At 44.9% G+C, this 23,939-nt stretch overlaps 1 protein-coding gene and 2 pseudogenes across 2 annotated transcripts in view; all 3 read right to left on the reverse strand.

Moving 5' to 3' along the window:
- Positions 1-8,851, reverse strand: part of LOC130830077 (cyclin-Y-like protein 1) — a 75,400-nt gene extending 66,549 nt beyond the window's left edge. Inside the window, exons 1-2 of one of the 2 annotated variants that reach the window (XM_057696988.1) lie at positions 8,520-8,654; positions 6,786-6,989 (exon numbers count right to left, since the gene is read on the reverse strand). In XM_057696988.1, coding sequence (XP_057552971.1) covers position 6,786 — 1 coding nt within the window. In that variant the 5' untranslated portion in view covers positions 6,787-6,989; positions 8,520-8,654. Of the gene's footprint in view, positions 1-6,785; positions 6,990-8,519 lie in introns of both variants that reach the window. The other variant, XM_057696986.1, reaches the window with a different exon arrangement.
- A 523-nt stretch (positions 8,852-9,374) lies between these two features.
- Positions 9,375-12,069, reverse strand: LOC130829816 (proline-rich protein 18-like; annotated as a pseudogene).
- Positions 12,070-18,107: 6,038 nt separating this feature from the next.
- LOC130830590 (small glutamine-rich tetratricopeptide repeat-containing protein alpha-like) lies at positions 18,108-19,063 on the reverse strand (annotated as a pseudogene).
- Positions 19,064-23,939: the final 4,876 nt, after the last annotated feature.

Below are 23,939 nucleotides of genomic sequence, written 5' to 3' on the forward strand. Positions count from 1 at the left end.
CACTGTGCTATACCTTCCTCACCTTTAGTCTCAGCAGATGGACAACCGTGAACCCAGTTACACAGGCCATTATGTTAATATTTACAAGTACATGTGGAATAACTTGAGAGTGACTGATTTTGGAAACACATTTGCATGGTTGAGATTCAATCAATGAGTAACTTGTGTTCATGCAACTTTCTACAAGGGGAGTAATTCTACCATTAAATTATAGAAGCACTGTTCCTGGGCCAAGCTCTGTCCTCACACATTTGTGTCCCTAAGCACTTTGCATGTCATGAGAATGAGAAGCACCCTTTATCTGGTCATCCAGGAAGGGTGTGGGTTTACAAGCTAGGATGGGCTTGTTTTGAAGCGGGTTTAGAGCCTTGCAAGATCTTGGGCAATCCAATACCTCCCTGAGCACTGACATTTATTTCATAATTTTTTTAAAATTTACTTATGTATTTATGTATTTACTTATTGGCTGCGTTGGGTCTTTGTTGCTGCACATGGGCTTTGTCTAGTTGCGGTGAGCAGGGGCTACTATTTGTTGCGGTGTGTCAGCTCTACGCACGTGGGCTTCACTAGCTGCGGCACGTGGGCTCCACTAGCTGCAGCACATGGGCTCAACAGTTGCGGCTCATGGGCTCTAAAGCACAGGCTCAACAGTTGTGGCACATGGGCTTAGTTGCTCCGCGGCATGTGGGATCATCCTGCAGCAGGGATGGAACCCGTGTCCCCTGCAATGGCGGCTGGATTCTTAGCCACTGCGCCACCTAGAAAGTTCCTACTTCAGAATTTTTTTTTTAATTTATTATTTTTTGGGAGGTACACCAAGTTCAATCATCTGTTTTTATACACATATCCCCGTATTCCCTCCCTCCTTTGACTCCCCCCCCCACCCTCCCCGTCCCAGTCCTCTAAGGCATCTTCCATCCTCGAGTTGGACTCCCTTTGTTATACAACAACTTCCCACTGACTATCTATTTTACAGTTGGTAGTATGTCTGTGCTACTCTCTCGCTTCGTCTCAGCTTCCCCTTCACCGCCCGCCCCCCCAAACCTCGAGTTCTCCAGTCCATTCTCTGCATCTGTGTCCTTGTTCTTGTCTTGTCACTGAGTTCATCAGTACCATTTTTAGATTCCGTATATGTGAGTTAGCATACAATATTTGTCTTTCTCTTTCTGACTTACTTCACTCTGTATGACAGACTCTAGGTCTATCCACCTCATTACATATAGCTCCATCTCATCCCTTTTTTATTGCTGAGTAATATTCCATTGCATATATATGCCACATCTTCTGTATCCATTCATTTGTTGATGGGCATTTAGGTTGCTTCCATATCCTGGCTATTGTAAACAGTGCTGCAATAAACATTATGGTACATGTTTCTTTGGGGATTATGGTTTTCTTTGGGTATATGCCCAGTAGCGGGGTTACTGGATCATATGGTAGTTCTATTTGTAGTTTTTTAAGGAACCTCCAAATTGTTTTCCATAGTGGCTGTACCAACTTACAGTCCCACCAACAGTGCAGGAGAGTTCCCTTTTCTCCACACCCTCTCCAACATTTGTGGTTTCCAGATTTTGTGATGATGGCCATTCTGATTGGTGTGAGGTGATACCTCATTGTGGCTTTGACTTGCATTTCTCTGATGATTAGTGATGTTGAGCATCTTTTCATGTGTTTGTTGGCCATCTGTATGTCTTCTTTGGAGAAATGTCTATTTAGGTCTCCTGCCCATTTCTGGATTGGTTATTTGCTTTTTTGGTATTAAGCTGCATGAGCTGCTTGTATATTTTGGAGTGTCAATCCTTTGTCCGTTGTTTCGTAGGCAACTATTTTTTCCCATTCTGAGGGTTGCCTTCTAGTCTTGTTCATGGTTTCTTTCGCTGTGCAAAAGCTTCTAAGTTTCATGAGGTCCCATTTGTTTATTCTTGATTTTATTTCCCTGATTCTAGGAGGTGGGTCAAAAAGGATCTTGCTTTGATGGATGTCATGGAGTGTTCTGCCTATGTTTTCCTCTAGGAGTTTTATGCTGTCTGGCCTTACATGTAGGTCTTTAATCCATTTGGAGTTTATTTTTGTGTATGGTGTTAGGAAGTGTACTAATTTCATTCTTTTACATGTAGCTGTCCAATTTTCCCAGCACCACTTATTGAAGAGGCTGTCTTTTTTCCATTGTACATTCGTGCCTCCTTTGTCAAAGAGAAGGTGCCCATATGTCTTTGGGCTTACTTCTGAGTTCTCTATTCTATTCCATTGATCTTCCTTTCTATTTTTGTGCCAGTACCATACTGTCTTGATCACTATGGCCTTGTAGTATAGTTTGAAGTCAGGAAGCCTGATTCCTCCAACTCCATTTTTCCTTCTCAAGATTGCTTTGGCTATTCGGGGTCTTTTGCGTTTCCATACAAATCGTAAGGTTTCTTGCTCTAGTTCAGTGAAAAATGACATTGGTAATTTGATTGGGATTGCAATGAATCTGTAAATTGCTTTGGGTAGTACAGTCATTTTCACTATGTTGATTCTTCCAATCCAAGAACATGGTATATCCCTCCATCTGTTTGTGTCGTCTTTGATTTCTTTCATCAGTGTCTTAAAGTTTTCTGCATACAGATCTTTTGCCTCCTTAGGCAGCTTTATTCCTAGGTATTTCATTCTTTTTGTTGCAATGGTAAATGGAAGAGTTTCCTTAATTTCTCTTTCTGCTCTTCTGTTGTTAGTGTATAGGAATGCAAGAGATTTCTGTGCATTAATTTTGTATCCTGCTACTTTACTAAACTCATCAATTAGTGCTAGCAGTTTTCTGGTAGAGTCTTTAGGGTTTTCTATATATAATATCATGTCATTGGCAAAGAGTGACAGTTTTACTTCTTTTCCAATTTGGATTCCTTTTCTTTCTTTTTCTTCTCTGACTGCTGTGGCTAAAACGTCCAAAACTATGTTGAATAATAATGGTGAGAGTGGACACCCTTGTCTTGTTCCTGTTCTTAGAGGGAATTCTTTCAGTTTTTCACCATTGAGAACGATGTTGGCTTTTGGTTTCTCATATATGGCTTTTATTATGTTGAGGTAATTTCCTTCTATGCCCATTTTCTGCAGAGCTTTTATCATAAATGGATGTTGAACTTTGTCTGAAGCTTCTTCTGCATCTATTGAGATGATCATATGGTTTTGATCCTTCAATTTGTTGATATGATGTATCACATTGACTGATTTGCGTATATTGAAGAATCCTTGCATCCCAGGGATAAACCCCACTTGATCGTGGTGTATGATTTTTTTAATGTGCTGTTGGATTCTGTTAGCTAGCATTTTGTTGAGGATTTTTGCATCTATATTCATCAGTGATATTGGTCTGTAGTTTTCTTTTTTTGTGACATCTTTGCCTGGTTTTGGTATCAGGGTGATGGTGGCCTCATAGAATGAGTTTGGGAGTGTTCCGCCTTCTGCAATATTTTGGAAGAGTTTGAGAAGGATAGGTGTTAGCTCTTCTCTAAATGTTTGATAGAATTTGCCCGTGAATCCGTCTGGTCCTGGGCTTTTGTGTGTTGGGAGATTTTTAATCACTGTCTCAATTTCCGTACTTGTGATTGGTCTGTTCATAGTTTCTATTTCTTCCTGGTTCAGTCTTGGAAGATTGTATTTTTCTAAGAATGTATCCATTTCTTCCAGGTTATCCAATTTACTGGCATATAGTTGCTTGTAGTAGTCTCTCATGATCTTTTGTATTTCTGTGGTGTCCGTTGTTACTTCTCCTTTTTCATTTCTAATTCTGTTGATTTGCATCTGCTCCCTTTTTTTCTTGATGAGTCTGGCTAATGGTTTATCAATTTTGTTAATCTTCTTAAAGAACCAGCTGGGAAACTGGTTTCAGGGAATGTTTGTTAGGATACCAATCCCATAGGGTGTGAAGTCATATAGGTAGATGGGTATAAGCTTGAGAACCCTCCAGGGATGACCACCACACACACTTCCTTCCCTCCAACCACTTGCTCTGGGACCCTGCCTCCACTCATCTTCCAGGCAAACTTTCCTTTCCGATGTTTGCAATTCCATCTGGCAGGTCCTTTCCTCTGTGCTGTGCTTGCTGCTCTACATTTTACATTAACTCCTTAAAGTTAACTCCTCTGTAAATGGCATCTTTCCCAATTTTCCTATGGAGCTATGTGTTTACCCTTTATGCATCCCCCGCCACTTCAATGGCAGATTTGGAGCAACAAAGCTAAACACAGGTGTAACTCGTCATCTTGAATTAAAAGTCAATCATGACTATGCCATTTGTTTTAGAATAGTTAGTCCTGGAAGAACAGACCTTGTAGAAAGTGGATCCAGAGAGATCATCTTTTGCTGGTGTGATTTAAATATGAGACTATATGAAATGATTGAACAAGTCTTTTGAATAATATACAACTCACTGCACATACTGTCTGACGATTCTATTTTTATTAACTGCAAAAAGAGTACGTGAAAACTAATAATGTGCCAAGAAGTATAAAAGAGGAAAAGCAATCATTAAAAATCCCATCATCAATAATTAGTCATGGTGAGCATCTTTTCATGTGCCTCTTGGCAACCTATATGTCCATCGACAGACGAATGGATAAAGAAGATGTGGTACACATATACAATGGCATATTACTCAGCCATAAAAAGGAACACAATTGGGTCCTACGTAGAGACATGGATGGACCTAGAGCTTGTCATACAGAGTGAAGTAAGTCAGAAAGAGAAAAAGAAATATCACATACTAACGCATATACATGGAATCTAGAAAAATGGTACAGATTAAGTGGTTTTCAAGGCAGAAACAGAGACACAAATGTAGGGAACAAATGTATGGACACCAAGGGGGGAAGTGGGGTGGTGGGATGATTCAGGAGATTGAGGCTGACATATATTCACTAATACGTATAAACTAGAAAAGTAATGAGAACCTGCTGTACAGCACAAGGAACTCCACTTCGCTGTACAGCAGAAACTAACACAACATTGTAAAACAACTATACCCCAGTAAAAAAACAGTCCCATCATCAGACCTTTACCCTTAACATTCTGGCATTTCATCTTCAGTGTTTCTGCCCTGCTTTATTTACAGATGTGAAATCATACAGTCAATTCAACTGTGTATTCATTTGAATCTAATAAGCATTTTCCCATTTTATTAATAATTCCTTGGAAAAAATTGTTTAATGACTACATAACAGCCCATGATACAGACATTATGTTTCTTGTAGTTTTGACTTTGAATGTTTTAAATTATGGTAAAATACACATCACATAAAATTTACCACCCTAACCATTTTTAAGTACACTATTCAGGATCATGAGTGTATTCACATTGTTGTGCAGACATTACCTTTTGTGGGTACTTACGCTGCCTCTTCTTTTTCCCTCCTTTTAAAACTTACACACAGTAAAATTCACTTTGGGGGGGGTGTACGATTTCATGGGCTTTGACAAACCCATACAGTTGTGTAAGCATGACCTCACTCAACATGTGACACAGCTCCATCGCCCAGTAAATGCCCTCAGATTGCTCCCCTGCAGCCCACTTCTCTCCACCAGCAGTCCCTGGCAACCACGGAGCTGTTTTCTGCCCCTTTAATTTCACCTTTTGCAAAACGTCATGTAAATGGGATCATACACTGTGTAGTTTTTTGAGACTGACTCTTTTCATTTTTGTTCATGTTTAGGATAAATACCGAGAAATGGATAAAAAATGCCATTCCTTTTATCTCATGACTTCTTCATGGATGCGTTTTTAACTCTTGGTTGGCTAAGTATTATTCGATTGGTTGTTTTTTCAACACGGGTAAATGTCTCCCATATTACTGAACATCATACCTCAAATAGGAAAGGCAATGAAGAAGACATATAATTTTTTTCAGGACCCTTTTTCCTCAAAACTGTAGACAAGCTTCACACTTAGACTCGCAGAAGTCTGATTTTTATTCTTTTGTACATGTCTTTATTTTTTCTGCCTGGAAGCTTATCTTGTTTTGTTTTCAGTATTGGAAATAAAAATTGTAGCCAGGGTGTACCTAGTTGTGTGTTTAGTTTCACTGATTTTGACTGAAAAAAATAGTTGGCCTTTTGACTGCAAGATTCACGGTCTTTACTTGCAGTGCTGCATATTATTCTCATGTTATAATTTTAATCACTGCTCTTGTTGCAAGAATATCTATAATTCTTAAACTAGAGTTCCCTTTCTCTGCTCCTATTATTTCCTTATTGATCTATGACTTTCTCTAACATACATCTCATTTATTTGACCTTCTCTTATACTTCCAAGAAATCTCCTACAGATATCCCTCCAACACGACTGATCTTCTTTTTCCTGCAGTGACTATTTTGTATTTTATTATCTGATAGACTTTTTTTTTTTTTTTTTGGCAGTGCCTTGAGGCTTGTGGGATCTCGGTTGCCTGACCAGGGATTGAACCCAGGCTCTGGCAGTGAAAGTGAAAGCCTGGAATCCTAACCACTAGGCAACCAGGGAACTCCCTGATACACTTTTCCATACTGCTCTTTCTTTCTTGGCAATCCTTCTTAAACTCCCCATTCTTCAGCCACATCTCACACCACCCTCACCTTACTTTCTGTTCCAACTGCAGCACGTACCTCATTCTCGTCATATCTATTTTCTGTGAGGTGCCATCCCCGATGGTATTTAGAAAGCACACTGGAGAAAGACATTTTGGAGTGAAAAGAACAGCACTATGGCTGCCTCCAAAAGCATTAGCTAAATGATAATGACATTTTTGAACCGGAATACAGACCAAGTGTCCAAATACTTGCCTCTTTTTAATATATTTCTCTTGACCTGGCATGCAGAACATCTTCGTAGATTATCGCAAGAGGTTGACCCAGTCAGTATTTTCTAACACTGTATGTTTCCATCTTTGTGACTCATCAGAGGGACAGCACTTTGAAATTTATTAAACTCTCAGCCAGGCTACATTAAATTTTAAGCATTCCAGAAGCATCAAACTGGGAATCTGGCAAGAAAAATTTATGAGGGTAAAGAACTCTCTCTTGGTCCAAAGGATAGGACTCCATTCTCCTGGGAAACAACAGCTATGCCAGTAGACAAGGTCAGTTACATACACAACTTATTTCATTGTGCTTATTACATGTGCATAAAAGAAGAAAATAAAGTACAGAAAAAGTGAAAGGGTGATTTGAAGTACTCTGCTTTTTTTTTTGGAAAAGCGCCAACTAAGGAAAGCAGCTAATAGGGTAGGGAAGTGATAACCAAAATCTTCTTGTATCATGCTGACTTATAACCCTAAAAAGCTTTTCATTCTAATTTCAAGGGGGCAGGCAACTTAAAAACACATGGCTGAAGAGAGTATTGGAATTGACCTAAATACCGGAATAGGAAAACTGTGGACACTTAGAAAGAATGACATTTGCTTTAAGAGAGTATTAGAGGGAGGGCCCCAGCCCTCAAACTCCCGGGGAGAACTTTTCTTTCCACGGGGAATGTGCAGAAATGGGTTGGCAGCCGGCGCGCACACTGGAAGGCGGTGGTGCCCTGGAAACCGGGACCCGCGCCGCCCCCACCGCCCTTAGAAAAAGCCGCAGAAGGTGCAGCCCCCTCCCCGCCCTCCGGCGGACGCCGCCCGCCGCCGACACGCAGCCGCGGCAGATGCGGAGCCCGTCCCGCGGGGAAGGCGGGCGAGGAGCCGGGCGGGATTCGGTGTCTGGGACCGGCAGGCCCCGCGAGCCCCCGAGGCGGCAGCGCGGCGGAGGAGCTCGCCCCCCTCCCCCCCACCCCCCGCCCCCGGCTGGACCCGCACCCCGGACTCTGCGGGCCTCGGGAGGGAGAGGGGGAGGGGACCGCGGCGGGGGCGCCGGGGGTGGGAGGTGGCGGGGAGAACCTAGGGCCGATCCCCCGAAGGAGGGGGAGCGGCGGCGGGGCGAGTCGACCTGGGGGAGGGGGCCCCGGAGGGGGATCGGGAGCACCAGGGGTGGGAGCAGGGCTCGGGCCACCTTAGGGGTGGGGACCCCGAAGGAGGAGCCTCCCCACCCCAGCCGGAGGCCGCGGGAGCCGAGCGGGAATCAGGGCGCGGCCTGCGGGGATTAGGGGGGAAGCCGGGGGCGTGCAGAGCAGAGTCCCCGTCCGAGGGGGCACGAGCCCCTACGGGAGGGGATGGGGGGTTCCTCCGAGAAGCGGGGGTGCGGGGCGGAGGCGGCGCGGACCAGGTCCCGGGAAGGGGTAGCCAGGCCGGCGGGGAGGGGCCGGGGCCGCAGACAGAACCCCGGGCTACGCGACGTAGGGGAGGGTGGGTGCGGCGACCTGGGGGCAGGGGCGCCGGGAGGACGCGGACACCCACGGGAGGGACCTGGAGTGGAGAGCGGGCGGGGAGGACCCGGCGCGGGCCGAGCGGCGGCGTGGCTGGACGCCAGGGGGCGACGAGGCACAGCGGGGGGACAGGGCGGTGCTCGGCTGGCGGGGCTCCGGCTCCGGAGGCGCAGGGTCGGTGTGGGGCCGTCGGGGGCTATGGGGCGCAGCTCTCACTCACCTCCGGGTGGAAAGCGGCGGAGGAGGCGGAGTCCGTGTTCAGGGTGGGGGGCGGCCACCGCGGGAGTGCAGGAGCCGGGATGCGGGCGCCGACCGTTGGGGGCCCAGGGCGGCTCAGGACGAGGGCTGACCCGGGAGGGGTCGCCCGGACCGGGGGTGACGGGGGCTCGGTGTGTCGCGCACCGCAGTCGAGCCAGTGATCCATGCAGCTCCTGCCTCCAGCGCGAGTGCAGAGGTGCGAAAGTCGCTGCTTGGCGGGGCGGCGCCAGGCGGACACCCGAAGCCCTCCGCGAGCTGACGCCCAGTTCGGCAGTGGTCTCGGGAGGGAGGGCGGGAGAGCAAGAGAGCCGCCAGGGCCGCCTGGAAATGTAGTCTGGGGCGGTTGGGAACCCACCAGTGAGGGGGCGGGGCTTGGGGCGGGGCAGGCGCGGGGCATTGTGGGAGTCGTAGTCCCGGCTCCACCGCTGCAGCACATAATGGCCCCCTAAAGGACTCCAAGCCCCAGAGAGCTGCGGCTGCCTGGTATACGGAGGCGGTGGCTCGGGGACCTCAGACCTCCAGAGCGGGGGAGATGCGGGGGCTTCCACCTGCTCCGCGATAGGGGAAAGGCAGCTCCAGCGGTAGCGCCTCGGTCTCCGCGGGGGCGAGGGAGGTCAGGGGTCGCCCCTGCGGGTGGGGGCGGGGCTGACGGCCTTGGTCGCGCTGGGCGGTGGCAGCTGGCGCCTCCTCTGTCACCTTTGGGGCTTGGGGGTCTGTAGCCCTTTGCGGGGCTGGGATCCTCACCTCCCAGGAAGGGCAGTGGGCGCTGATGGCGCATCCGCCCCACGGCTGACTCCTCCCTCCCTAGACCCGGCGGAGCGAAGTTGTTTTCCCGGCTGTGGCTTTTCTGGCCGGTTCCAAGGAGTTGACTGATTCAACATAGGAAAGAGACATTCAGCCAACATGATGGGAGAAGATCCAGAAATTTTTACCCAAGAGGATATTGATGAAAGTACAGTCACTCCTTGGAAAAGTAATTGCTATAGAGTTTTAAATACTGAAAGCACTCTTCTTCAGCCTGAGCTCCGTAAGTTCTCATTAGACTGTGTCAGAATAAGGAAGACTGCCACTGTACTGCTTTGCAAGGTGGAACTGTGGTTTCAGAGGGAGATACTACTCTATATTTGAAGCATCATAAAGTACAGTGTTTTAGATTTTAACCAGCAATGGAGACTTTTCCTTGATTCCAGGTCACAGGAGCCACTATGAATCTTTATACACGATTTAGAAACACTGATCCTGGTGTGTAGTCTGTAACTCAGCTTTTTTACAAAGTGATAAAGCAAATGGTAACTTTATATGAAAAATCCCACGAGTAAACCCAAGCCCAGAGTTTTTATTTGCCCTAACTATATATTTGAGTTTTCAGACTGAGGACATGTTCTGAGTGGTTTGAGAGTAGGATTAGAACTCTGGTCCTGCTCTACCTAGTACTCTTACTTTGTTCCTCATTTTCCAGGTCATTTTGTCTATTCTCTGCCCCTTGAATTTCCATATGAATTTTAGAAGGAGCTTGTTAGTTTCTTCAGAGAGCCAACTAGGATTTTGATAGGGATTGTGTTGAGTCTGTAGATCATTTTGGGAGTATTGCCATCTTAATATTAAGTCTTCTGATCTGTGATTATGGGATGTCTTTCTGTTAATTTAATTTCTTACAGTGATGTTTTCCAGCTTTCGGAGTTTATTTGGCATTTCTCTTAAGTTTCTTTCTGAGCATTAATTGCTTTTTAAAGTTATTCTAAAATATTGTAAATAGGATTGTTTTGTAGTTTTTTGGTGGATCTCTTAGGATTTTCTATATACAAAATGTTGTCACTGTCAAATAGAAGTAGTTTCACTTCTTTCTTTCCAATCTGAATGCCTTTTATTTCTTTTTCTTGCCTAATCGCCCTGGCTGGGACCTCTAGCAATGCTGAGTAGAAACGGTGAGAGTGGACATTCTCATCTTGTTCCTGATCTTAGGGAAAAGCATTCAGATTGCGTGAAGGGAAGCACGTGTGAGTGTGTGTGTACGTGTGTGCGTGGGCTCGCAAGCCCCCATGAGTCAGTGTTGTGACCACAGAGCGCCCATCACAGCGCCCACTCGCCAGGCGGACCTTCCTGGTGGTCACTTCCCGCCAGCATCCCGCTGGGAAGTTCAGTTCCCTGGAGTCCCCAGACTTTCCAAGTCCCCGGGACGTCTTTCCTACGCAGGCGAAACAAGGTCGTCCATGCAGCACTGCGTCCAGCTCTGCACCAGACGGCCACCCTCCCGGCGCCCCAGCACCTGACTGTCACCCGCTGCTCGCACTAGGGCACCCAGCACCCTGCAACCGCAGGGCGACACCCGCAGACAGGGCCCAGGTCCAGGCAGAGGGGCTCGGGACCTACGCGAACCTCAGGGGCGGGGCTGACAGGCATCTCCACCCCCGCTCACCCCCTACCACGAGCCCCGAGGACACTCGCGAGCGCGGAAGAGGTCAACAGTTGGTGCAGAAGGCGGAGCCGTGGGGGCAGGCCCGGGCGCGGGGCAGGGCGAGCACCAGGCGGGCCGCGTCCCGCGTGGGCCCCTCGGCTCTGGGCGGTGCATCCTCGTCGGCGAGGCGGGGTCTCCGGGGCGCGGTCACAGCGAGCTCAGGTGCGGCTGCACGTCCAGGGGCCCCGCGGTGCACCGGCGCACCGGGCCCTGGTCGGCCGCCGCGGCCTCCTCCTCATACTGCACGTCGTCGTACTTGCGCCGCTCGTTGAGAAACGACAGCTTCAGCAGCGGGCGCGGGTCGGCGGGCCGCGGTCAGGGCGCTGCAGGCCACCGGGCAGGGGCGGGCGGCGGCCGGGGGCCGCCCGACCGGGCCGCGCCTGCAGCTGTTTCTCCAGGTGGCGCAGCTGGATGACCAGGACGACCACGGGCATGAGGCTCAGGGAGAAGCGCAGGGCGGCGTCGACCCGGCCCCGAGCCCTACGCGGTCCCCGCGGTGCCGTCTGCGGAGTCGGCCGGCCGGGGTGCGGGCGGGGCACCCGGGGAGGCCGGGCCAGCGGCCACTTCAGGGTGGCGGAGGGCCAGGAGCTGGACAGCAGCCCGAGGGGTGGCTCTGGGGGGGCCACCTCTTCTTCTCCGCAGCCGCGGCGGTGAGGTGGGGGCCGCCGCCTTGCGGGGGGCGCCGGGCTTGCGGGGCGCCGGGCGCGGGCGGGAAGGGCATGATGCGGCCGGGCCAGCGGCTCGTCAGCGCCCTCTGTCCGGCCGCGGCATCTCAGGCTTCCTCACGTCCTGGCGCCCGTCCCCCGGGCTTCACGCCAAGGCACCCCTCCTTCCTCTTTGCTTCCTCCCTCCCTCCCTCCCTTCCGGGGCCCTGGGCTCTGCCCGGACTCGCGGCTCCGCGCCCACCTCGGCGGGGCAGCACCGGCCGCCGGGTCCACGCCGAACCAGACGCGCCGGCGGGAGGAGGAGCCGCGCGCGGAGGCCCAGGATGCGGCGGGGCGAGGAGCCTAGGCGCCCGGCGCGTGTCACGACCCACTGGGCCTCCCCACCGTTTCATATTCTTTATCAGCTATCAAAGAACATTCACATACACAGCCTCAATTTATTCTTTAACAACCTCCCAGTTGTTATATTTTTAATACAAATGCAAAGTTAATATTTTACTTTGAAAATATGATCTCACGAATTCCCATAACAATGAAAGGCATAAATGTGTTAATATTTGTACACTCCTGTGCCTTCCTGAATGGTCCTGAGGGTGGAAGAGGGAAGGATAGAAACTAGGTTGACTTAGGATTTTTTAAAAGTTTCTATTTGGCTCATGTTCCCTAAAAACATCCAAAAGCAATTGCCACACACCCACCTCCAACACACGCTGAATGATAAGGATGCATATGTCAACTTTCAGGAGGTTTAAAAAAGAAACTCCTCCCATTATAACAGTTTCACGACTATCATTGTAACAACCCATAATCCATAAGAGTATCACCAAGAACCACAGGAAGCACGCGGCCACCCACATAGCATTTGTCCTGTAGGCCTGTGTCATGTGTGGGATACAACAACAGCCCATACACAGTAAAAACTATTTAGAGAAATTCAAGTCTCTCAACAACACGTTGGCACACAGTTACCATTTGGATCCATCCATGTCAGCTTTTTTGTTGTTGCTGTTAAGCTTTTTATTGGAATATAAGTGCTTTACACTCTTGTACCAGTTTTTGCGGTACACCAAAGTGAATCAGCTGTATTTATACATATATCCCCATATCCCCTCCCTCCCATGACTCCCTCCTGCCTTCCCTGTCCTGGCCCTCTAAAGCATCACCCATCATGGAGTTGATCTCCCTTTGTTATACAGCAACTTCCCACTAGCTGTCTATTTTTTACAGTTGGTAGTGTATCTATGTCTATGCTACTCTCTGACTTCGTCCTAGCTTCCCCTTCGCTGCCCCAGCCAACCCCGTGTCCTCAAGTCCATTCTTAGTTTTTATGGTTAGCTTTTACAAGCACAGGCTTTGACGTCAAAAAGAGACGGGTTCAACTCTACCTGCCCCTTACTAGTCATGACTTTGAACACACTGTTTAACTTTCCTAAGCTTCAGTTTCCAAAAGAGACATAATTATATGATTATTATGAGGGATAATAAGACAACAGGTATAAATCAGATAAATATCACACGTTATGGCATATTTTCAGGACTCAATAACTATTAAGTACTATTATCACTGTCATATAAATCCTATATGTGAGCAAACCAAAAGTTCTCAACCTTCACTTCCTCCCAGCATCCTTGAGGGCTACGACACATTCCCATATCAACAGATGACCTTTGGGGGCATTGCTGTTGTGAGGGGAAGCGTGTGTACTCATGTGCAGGCATGTTCTCATGTACGTATACTGCACCATCCTGAGAAGACACGCCAAAGATTTAAGATAGAAGTAGAGGGAAATACAGGTTGACAGAAAGCTTGGTACCTGATTCTGATAAATAACTCCTCTCCCCAGAAAGAATCACTGAACCAGGCTAAAACTGAAGATTAAATAGTCTAAGTAGGAAAGGAATATGGTTTTTAAGGTGTGACTGGAAGTAATAGAGAAAGAAGATCAAATGAGAAGACAGTCAAAATTATGTTTACTTTAGGGGAAAAAAAGAGAACAGAAACTCCGTAAATAAGTTAAAAACACATAAGAAAATTAGTATATGAGATAATATCTCAAGTCAGGGGAGAAAGGACCTATTAATGTGATGGTGGAATAATTGGATAGCCATATGGGAAAGATATATTGCATCTATTCCTCCTGCCATGTTCCAGGACAATTTCTACATAAATTAAAGAATAAATAATTTTTAAACTATACAACTATTATAAGAAAACATAAGTTAATATCTTCACAATCTATGAATATGATACATACTGTTAATATTAACTACATAAAATTAATATTTAAATGCATGATAAAACTGTGAGAAAAGTAAAAAAGATACGTGAGATTCTAGAGGAAAGTATTTACAACTCACATCACAAAAAACAGAGCTATAGTTTTAAAAGAACTTCCTTTGAGGACACGGGAAGAGGGATAGGAGAAGCTGGGACAAAGTGAGAGAGTAGCAGTGACATTTATACACTACCAAATGTAAAACAGCTAGTGGGAAGCAACTGCATAACACAGGGAGATCAAGGCTCTGATTGGTGAAGACCTAGAGGGGTGCGATAGGTAGGGTGGGAGGGTGGCTCAAGAAGGAGGGGATATGGGGATATATGTATAAATACAGCTGACTCGCTTTGTTGTACAGCAGAAGCTGGCACAACGGTGTAAAGGTATTATACTCCAATAAAGATCGAAAGAAAAAAAATTTTTTTTTTAATAAATGAAAGAACTTCTTAAGAAAACACATAGAAAAATTGGCAAAATATATGAATTTACAGTTCATATATAAGGAGATAAAAATAAACCTCAAATACATGAAAAAAGTTGTCTTCCACGTTAAGATATATGCAGAGTAATAACACAGGGAGATCAACTCCGTGGTGGGTGATGGTTTGGAGGGCTGGAATAGGGAGGGAGGGAGCTGTGGGAGGGAAGGGATTTGGGGATATATGTATGGATACAGCTGGTTCACGTTGGTGTAACTCAAAAACTGGCAAAACAGTGTAAAGCAATTATATTCCAATAAAGAGCTTAAAAAATACATATATGCAGAGTAAAACCAAGCTGAAATATCACTTTTGGCCTATATGACATCAAATATCTGACATCAATATTTAATATTACAGCCTATTGGTTAAACTATACAGAAAAGGGACACTCGTATGCATCATTGATGAGGATACAAAATAGTGTAACATCTTGGCAAGATAACATCTCCAAATATTGACATGCTACTAACTTTTGACCCAGCAACCCTAATTCTACCCTAACAATACATGGAAGAAAATACAGAATAACCAATGCACCAGGTTACTTGTTGAAGTATTGCTTTTAACAGAAAAAGAATAGAAAATACCCAAATGACAATCAGTAAGGATTGCATCAATTATATGCGATGAAATATTAAGCAACTATAAAAATGTGGGAAATATCTCTGAATACTGTTCTGGTGGAATCTATATGGCATGTTAAGTGAAAACAGTAAGGTGAAGAAGAATGTCTCTGGTATGCTAATTTTTGTGTTAAAATAGAGATGCACATATTGGCTTTATATGTAATATATAATTATAAATATATATGTTATAAACACATGTATTTTAAATGATAAAATATTAAAATGTTTTCTTGAGGAAGAAGGAAACTGGGTAAGAGACAGGAATAAAAGCTAGACATTTCTGAATATTTTGTAGTTTTGACTTTGAAATCATGTAAATGATTTTACATAATTTAAAATTAAATTAACTTAAAATAGCAATCTCTAAAAATGCAATTCAAACTGAAACAATTGTTTTCATGGTATTTGTGTGTGTAAGTATGAATTGTCTACAGCATGGAAATAAGGAGATCTTTTCTAACCACAGCCTCAAAATTCAATTTTTGACTCAGTTAATTGTGATGGTTAATTTGCAGCTTGGCTAGGCCACAGGACCTAGATACGTGCTCAAACACCAGTCTAGATCTTGCTGTGAAAGTAGTTTTTAGATGAGAGTAACATTTAAATCAACAGATTTTGAGCAAAGCAGGCTACCCTATATAACGTGGGTTGCCTTATCCAGTCAGTTGAAGGCCTTAACAGAAAAATACTGACACCTCCTGAGGAACACAGAATTCTGACACCAGACTACTTTGGACTCAAAGTGCAACATCAGCCCTTCCTTGGGTCTCCAGTCTGCTGGATTTTGCATTTGCCACGATTATATGAGCCAGTTCCTTAAAATAAATACAGCACACACACACACATCCCTATTGGTCTGTTTCTCTAAAGAACCCAGACTAATACATGAATTTAATGTATTTTGTGTATTTTCTATTTCATTGATTTATCTATAATGTTTCTTGTTTCTTTTCTAATCACAACACTAAATTAAATTTCTAAGTAATGCTTTAGTTGCATAACAAAATTTTACTTTGTAATTTTATTATAATTAAGTTCAAAATACTTTCCACTCGCCCTTGTAAGTTCTTCCCGGAAAATATTCAGAAATATGATGCTTAATTTTAATATACTTGGGCTTTTCTCTACATATATTATGGTTGTTGGTTTCTGATTTAATTACGTCGTGATCAGGGAACATACTGTGTTAAGATGCAAATCTTGAAGGGGTTTTTAGATGCACTTTATGACCTTAGTGAACATTACCTGTGCTCTCACAGGAGTGTTCTGCTCCTGTTGAGTATAGTATGATTGCCAACTAGGTCAAGGTGATAAATGTCAGTGTTCAAATCATCTGTGTTTTTCTGAATGTTGTTTACATATCAATTACTGACAGATGCCTGTTAAAATACCCAATTATAATAGTAGTTCTGTCACATTTATTACATCTACATACATTATAAACCCCACAATAGGCTGTTATGACTTTCGCTTTAAATACTGAGATATCTTTTAAAGAAATTAACCAGTCACATATTTACCATTTCTGATGTGCTTCATTCCCTTCTAAAGACATAGTTTCCATTTCATATCCTTGCCTTTTAACCTTAACAACTTTCCTTTAGGGACCTCCCTGGTGGTCCAGTGGTTAAGACTATGTGCTTCCAGTGCGGGGTGGCGGGGTGGGGTGCCTGGATTTCATCCCTGGTCAGGGAACTAAGATCCCACATGGCACAGCCAAAACATTTTTTTTTTAAATTTCTTTAGTATCTATTATAGAGAAATCTTTGCTGGCAGTGAAATTTTCTCGTATCTGAGAACAACCAACTTCACCTTTATTTATAAAAGATATTATTGGAAGACATGAAATTATGGTGACAGCTTTTTTTTTTTTTTTCCACCATTTTGAAGTTGCCATTCTATTACCTTTTGGCCTATTTTTTTTTTTTTTGAGGTCACGATGTCTATGTATTCCCCACACGTCACGTTACGCTTGTCACCAAGGCCAGCACGCAGGAGTTAGGACACGGGTCCCCAGACGTGTGCCAGACCGCGGGGGACTGGCGGCGACCCCCTCCTAGTCAGCTGCACACGCGGCGCGGGGTCCCCTGGCAGCGGCCCCACAGCCCAGGGCGCCTCCAGCTGCCCCACCGCCCACCGGCCTCTCCTCCCCGCCCCTCCCCGCCCCGGGCCGCCGGGACGCCCACGGGGGCTGTCCGGCGATCTCAGGCCCAGGCGGGGGGCCCTCCTGCAGCAGCCGCCCCCTGGGGAGGAGGGCCCGCCGAGGCCACAGAGGCGCCGTGCCGGCGGGACGCCCTGGGGGCGGGAGGGCGGCGGCCGGGACCCGCAGCCGGGCTGGGCCGGGCCGGAGGCGGTGCGGGCGCCCCTCGCGGGCGATCGCGAGCCCTGGGAAGGGGGCGTGGAGAGCAGCCCCGCGTCCAGCCACATGCGCGCCCCGAAGAGAGGCCGGGACACGGCCCCGCCGCCCAGGCCGCCCGCTTCGCCCCGCCGGGCGCAGGGAGACGGGGCGCCGGGAGAGACCGGCCCCGGGAACCTGCAGCCGCAGCTCCTCATGCGAGAACCCGGGTCCGAGGGCCGGGCCGGCTGGCGGGGAGCTGGTCCAAGCGGGGGGCGGCCGGGGCGGCCAAGGCGGGCTCAGAAAGCGGCTTCCGGGGGCTGGGCGGCCCCTGAACAGATGGCGAGGGCGGGGCTGCGGGCGGGGCTGGGGGCCCGGCATCCGCAGGAGAGCTTCTCACCAGAGTACCCCGCCCACCCCGCGGTCCTCTAGGAAACACTGTAGTGAGTGGGGTTTCAGCGGCTGGGGGGAGGTGGTGCTGGTCTGCGCTCACAGCTTGGGGCTCTGTTTCCAGAAGGGTCTGAGGGCCGTGACAGAGCACAAAAAGGGAAGGGAGGGTGGAGGCAAAAACATGAAACTAATAAAATCCCTCTTAACATGCAGGTCCAATTTCTTTTTCTCTCGTGGGCGGGCCAATGGGAGGAGACGGAAAAGTGCGAGAAGGCTTCCAGTGGGCCAGGGAGGACCTGATGGCACTGGAGAGCGGGGCGGTCATTCCTGCTGGTCGTCCTTGCTGGCACTGGGGGTCCGACTCCGGATCTGACTTCGGAGCTGTTCTGTCAACTCTGGGCTCTGCTGCTGCATCTGCTGAGCGAACTGCCGCCCCCCCTGGATGAGGCTGGCCAGATCATTCTGAGAGGGGCTGGTGCCGGGAGTCCCCAAGAGGTTGTGGCCGCTGGAAATCATGCCAGACGTGAGCTGTTGAACTTGGGGGTTGTTCATGAGGCTTGATGCCCCACTCATAAAGCTGGGGTTGTTGAGCAGGCCCGCGATGTCGAAGCTGCCAACGCCTCCCCTCGGGCTGGGCGCCTCTCTCAGCCGCAGCTCCACCACCTTGAGGCTGGAAGTGTAGGTCTCCTGTTGGGGTCCAGCTCCAGGGCCTTCCTGTAGCAGGCCATGGGCCACCGTGTGCTTGTTCAGGCTGGACAGCGCCAGGCGCATCCTGCCGAAAGCCTCGCTGTAGGACCTGTCTATGCAGATGGCCCGCTGGCAGTCCTGCAGCACCCCCGCATATTTCCCCAGTTTGCTGTGGGCCCCGGCTCTGTGACAGACGCAGACGGAGTTGGTGGGGTTCAGCTCCATGGCTTTCCAGTAGGAGTGCATGGCGGCCTCAAAGTTTCCTATCTTCATCTGTGCGTTTCCTTCGGTTTTGAGACATTCTGCCTCCGCCGAGTCCCCCTCCGAAGGCAGGGTTCGCTGGGGACTTCTCAGATCCGTCAGCATCTCCTTGCCCGCACAGCCGCTTCAAATATTTCCAGAGGAGCCTGGGGGAGCATGAGGTCGCTGTCCTCCACCATCACCCCAAAAACGGTCTCCAGGCACCGGATGGTGACTTCCAAGCTCTCCTGGGTGTCGGTTGAGAGGCCCCCCCCCCCCCCCCCCCCCGCCCGGAGCTGGTCGTGCAGGAACCAGATGATGGCATAGGCCAGGCGCTTCTTGTCATCCATCCTGAGACAGGAGGAGACAGGCCTGGGGCTTCAGGATCTTTTAGGCAGCCGAACCCCCCAATATTTTTCTAATGAGATATCAATCATCATTCTTATGATTTGTGTGACACAAGTAATGAGTTATTTTTCTCTTGCTCCTTTTCAGAATTCTCTTTATCTTTGATCGTCAGTAGTTTGACTATTAGATGCTTAGATGTTGTTTTCTTTATATATGTATATCCCCACTTGGATTTCACTGAGTTGTTTGGATATGCAAGTCATTTGATTTGTACCAAATTTGGGAGATTTTAATGCATTAACTGAGCAATTTTTTTTCTCCATTCTCCTTCCTTTTATTCAGAGACTCTATTTACACTTATGTTAGACTGCTTGATATTGTTCCAAAGTCCACTTAGGCTCACTTCATAGCTTTTAATCTTCTTCACTTTTTCAGACAAGATAATTTCCATTGCTCTATCTTGATTTTAACTTACTTTTACCATTATTCAATTGGCCATGTAGCCAGTCTAGAATTTCCATTAGGTTCTTTCTTATGTTTTTCACTTCTCTGCTATTTCTCATCTTTTTATTCATTTTGACTCTATTGTTCTTTAAGTCTTTGAATATATTTATAACAGCATTGTACAGAGTATAGATTCCATTATCTTCCTCTGGAGGGAACTGATTCTTGTTCTAGCATGCACTCAGTGTGGCTGGGCTTATGTTCCAAATTCTGTCTGCCTTGCTCAAACTGCTCAACATCTCAGCCTATCAGCTTTTACCTTTCACTAGTAATCTCAACTGCACATTTATGTGCAGTTTATGGGAGAGCCAAAGAGTTGAGAGGTTATAAACAAAATTTGAGACTACCATTACTGAGGGTCCCTCATTTATTGAATTTCTCTTCTCATCTTTTGGTCCCTCTTGCAGTCCCCAAACTCCATCCTCTGGTTCTACACGCCTTTAAGAATTCAATTTTCTCCTTGACTTTTAGTTACTATATGCTGTATAAATAAGGGGTTTCCCTAAGACAAAAACTATATAAACCCTTTTCTCAGGGGCTGACTCCTATCTAGTTTCTGCCAGATTTGAGTTACTTTCCAGTGTCTTCAAATAGTTGCTTTTTATATTTTGTCCAAACTTAATAGTTGATATCAGTGGAAATTATCATTTAATACAAACTCCAGTTTCATTACTCATAATTAAAATCTTAGACATTGATTTTGAGACATGCTATGCTGGTTAAGCATAACTCTTACTATAAGTCACTTAACAAACTAATATAAAACTCTTCTTAAGGTAAGTCGTTGCTGCAAAAGAGTAAAGTTGGACCCTTTCCCCTATACAATACACAAAATTAACTCCCCGTGGATCATAGGCATAAATATAAGAACTAAAACTATGAGACACTGGTAAAAAAAAAAAAAGGAAAAAATCTTTATGACCTTGGATTACGCAAGGCCTTCTTAAGTGTGATACCAAAAGCACAAGGTACAAAGAAATAATCATAAAGTTGGACTTCATCACAATTAAATGCTTTGCCTTATCTTTTCTAGAAGAGAGAATATCACAAATCTAAGTCATCTGTGAGTAGACAAAAAACAAATTTCAATTGAGATATGAGTGATACATCCATCATCACTGCAAGTTATGGGTGAAGAGAGAAAGAAGAGAAAATGAAGAGAATCCAAGTAAAAGATGCCAAAGGTGTGGAAGACATATCATCTCTCTAAAGAGAGGAAGTATTAAAAAATGGAAGATTGGAATGGCTATGAAGCAACGAAACATGGGATGTTAAGTAAACCCATTTTGAAATCTTTTAAATCCTGTTTTATACTAATGAATTTGTAAACATAATGAATTTTTCTGGTTAACTTATATAAAAATGTTTTCATGTAAACATTTTGTCATTCTTGTGTACTATCCTCCTGGACAAAAGGTCTGGATAAAAAAAGGAGAAGGCTGATATTAGTAGTGCATCAGATTTTGGTTACTAAATGAGACACACCACAACCAACAGAAAAAAGAACAAAAAGAGCACCTGGGAAGGCGTGGTGGAGAGGAGAGAATAGCAATGCTTTTTGTCTTTCAAAACTGCTCCAGAAAATCTTTCCTCTCCTCCTAAAAACAAACAAACAGAAACAGACAGAAAAAACATCCAAAAAACAAAATAAAACAAATTGTGCTGCTTTTCTTAGATTCTGTGCTACAGTGAATCTTTTGGATTCAGACTGACTTACTGCGAAGCCTATAATCACAACTGACAAGATGTTCTTTGTTTTTGGGGGCTGAATAACATTCCATTTAAGTTCATACTTCATTTTCTTGATCCATTCATTCATTGATAGACATTCAGATTGTTTATGTGTCTTGGCTACTGTGAATAATGCTGCAGTGAAAATAAAAGTGCAGTTACCTCTTAAAGATCCTGATTTTAATTCCTATGGATAAATATCCAGAAGAATTGCAGGGTCACATGGTAGGTAAAGTTTTAATTTGGGGGAAACTTCCATCCTATTTTCTATACTCTCTATGCCAACTTACATACCCACCAGCAGTGTAACAGGATCCCCTTTTCCTCACATCCTTCACCCTTTCTTCACTATCATGTACTTGCTGGCCATTTGTAGGTCTGCTTTGGAGAAATGTCTATTCAGGTCCTTTGCCCAATTTTAATCAGTTTTTTAAAAATTTGTCTTGTTTTGTTTTTAGCTATTGAGTTGAATGAATTTTGTTTGTATTTTGGATTTTAACCCCTTATCAGACTTATGCTATGAAAATATTTTCCCCTGTTCTATAGACACCTTTCAATCTTTGACTGTTTCCTTTGTTATGCATAAGCTTTTCAGTTTCATGTGCTGTTGATTTCAGTCAGTTAATATTTTGTTGAGAGTTTTTTGCATCTATATTCTTCAATAATATTGGCCTGTAGTATTATTTTTTTGTAGTGTCCTTATCTGGCTTTGGTATCAGGGTAATTCTGGCTTTATAAAATAAGTTTGGGAGTATTCATTCCCTCTTCTTCAATTTCTTGGGAAGAGTTTTAGAAAGATTGGCATTAATTCTTTAAATTCTGGGTAGAATTTACACTGAAAATATTCTAGTGCTGGGGTCTTTACAACAATGCAGTGGCTAGAAGTTGAAAATAAAACTGAGAAACAAAAGATGAATAATCTTGAAGTTTAAAAACTTGCACTTAATACTAGGATGAAAGTGGAAATACAGAGAAAAAACAAATTAATTTCCTAAATACTGATGATAAAGCAGTACATACCAAGATAAATGAGATATAGTTAAAGCGGTGATCAGAGAAAACTCCAGAGCCATATACACATACATTGATTAAAAACAAAAGAATTAAAGAAGGGAATTAAATTGCCATCTCAAATTTTAAAAAAAGAGTAAACAAGGAAACAACAAAGTAAAAGTAAAAATTAATAAATTAAAGAAAAAGGTACATCAAATCAGTAAATCAAAAATCTTGTTTTTTTAAAAAAAGCTGCAAATTAGACAATCCATTAGATAATTTCATAAAGGATAACAAGAAATAAAGCACAAAAGTAGATAAATAACAAGTGAAAATAATGATTAATAATCAACAAAAAAGCGCTAAAAACAATGTTCACATCTGTGTAAACAAACTCGAAAGCTATATGAAATGGATAATATTCTAGGAAAATTCATTTAACTACTACTGACTGCAGTAGAAATATGACACTTAAAAAACACTAACTTCCACAGAAATAATGCAGATATTTATCAAGGAATTATAAAATACACACACACACACATGCACACACACACCAGGTTTAAATGGTTTCATAGATAACTGTACAAAACATTTTCAAATCAGATAGTATCACTAAAAACAAATTGTTCCAAAGAATTGAAAAATGAACATTACTTCCAATTTGTTTTTCATGAAACAGTGTAAAATTGTACCCTAATGAAATAAAAATAGTACCAGAACAAACGTTACAGGCCAATATTACTCATGAATATTATGCTTAAAATTCTGTAGGTAATATTAGTGAATTTGACCTCCTTTCTGGTATGACACATGAGAAGTAACTACCAATAGATCTGAGATACAAATGTGAAACATGAGGATACACAAATATAGGTACAAAATAGGAGTGAATTCCTAAAAATCCTGAGTGTAAGGGAAATTTTTCTAACTATGACACTAAAAACAGATGAGATATTTTTAGTGATAAATTAAAATAATAACAAACTCGATAACCCAAAATATTTTTAAAAAAGAAATGTAAATTCAAAATACAAATTGGGAGTAAATATTTACAATATATATCAGATAATGAACTCATATTATGAAATACGCAAAGAACTGTTAAAATTGAAGGAGGAAGATGAGACATAAACAGCGGTGACATCAGAGTAAATGGCAGAATAGGCAGCTCCATGGACCTATTACTCTGCAGAAACACTGAAAAGTCAAGCAAAAACTATCAGAATCAACTTTTTCAGAGGTCTGGAAAATAGTCAGAAGCTTATAGCAAACAAGTAAACACTGAATCAAGAAAAAGGTAACTTAAAAGTGACAGGGTAGCTTTGTGGCATTTGTACTTGCCCTTTCATCATACCCCATTTCTAGCTCAGCATCAGTTGTGAAGATGATGGCCCTTTCCTGTGTGAGATCCCAGTCCTTGTGTTTCTTTGGCTCTAACCTGTCTGAGGGCCACCTGAAAGAACTATGTAAGGCTTTGGACTTTGTTTCCCCTAACTCAGAGATCACTCAAGGTGGAAGAGGGGCAAGCATTGTTCAAAAACATTGTAAGGCAAATGAAAAACCCACAGCCATCTGGGACAACTGAATCCATCCCTGAAAACCTGGGAGGAGAAACTAGGAGCTGGGATTTTTTTGGAAATGAGGGTA

This window comes from Hippopotamus amphibius, chromosome 10 (genome assembly GCF_030028045.1).
Source record: "Hippopotamus amphibius kiboko isolate mHipAmp2 chromosome 10, mHipAmp2.hap2, whole genome shotgun sequence".
In the NCBI taxonomy this organism is placed as follows: domain Eukaryota; kingdom Metazoa; phylum Chordata; class Mammalia; order Artiodactyla; family Hippopotamidae; genus Hippopotamus; species Hippopotamus amphibius.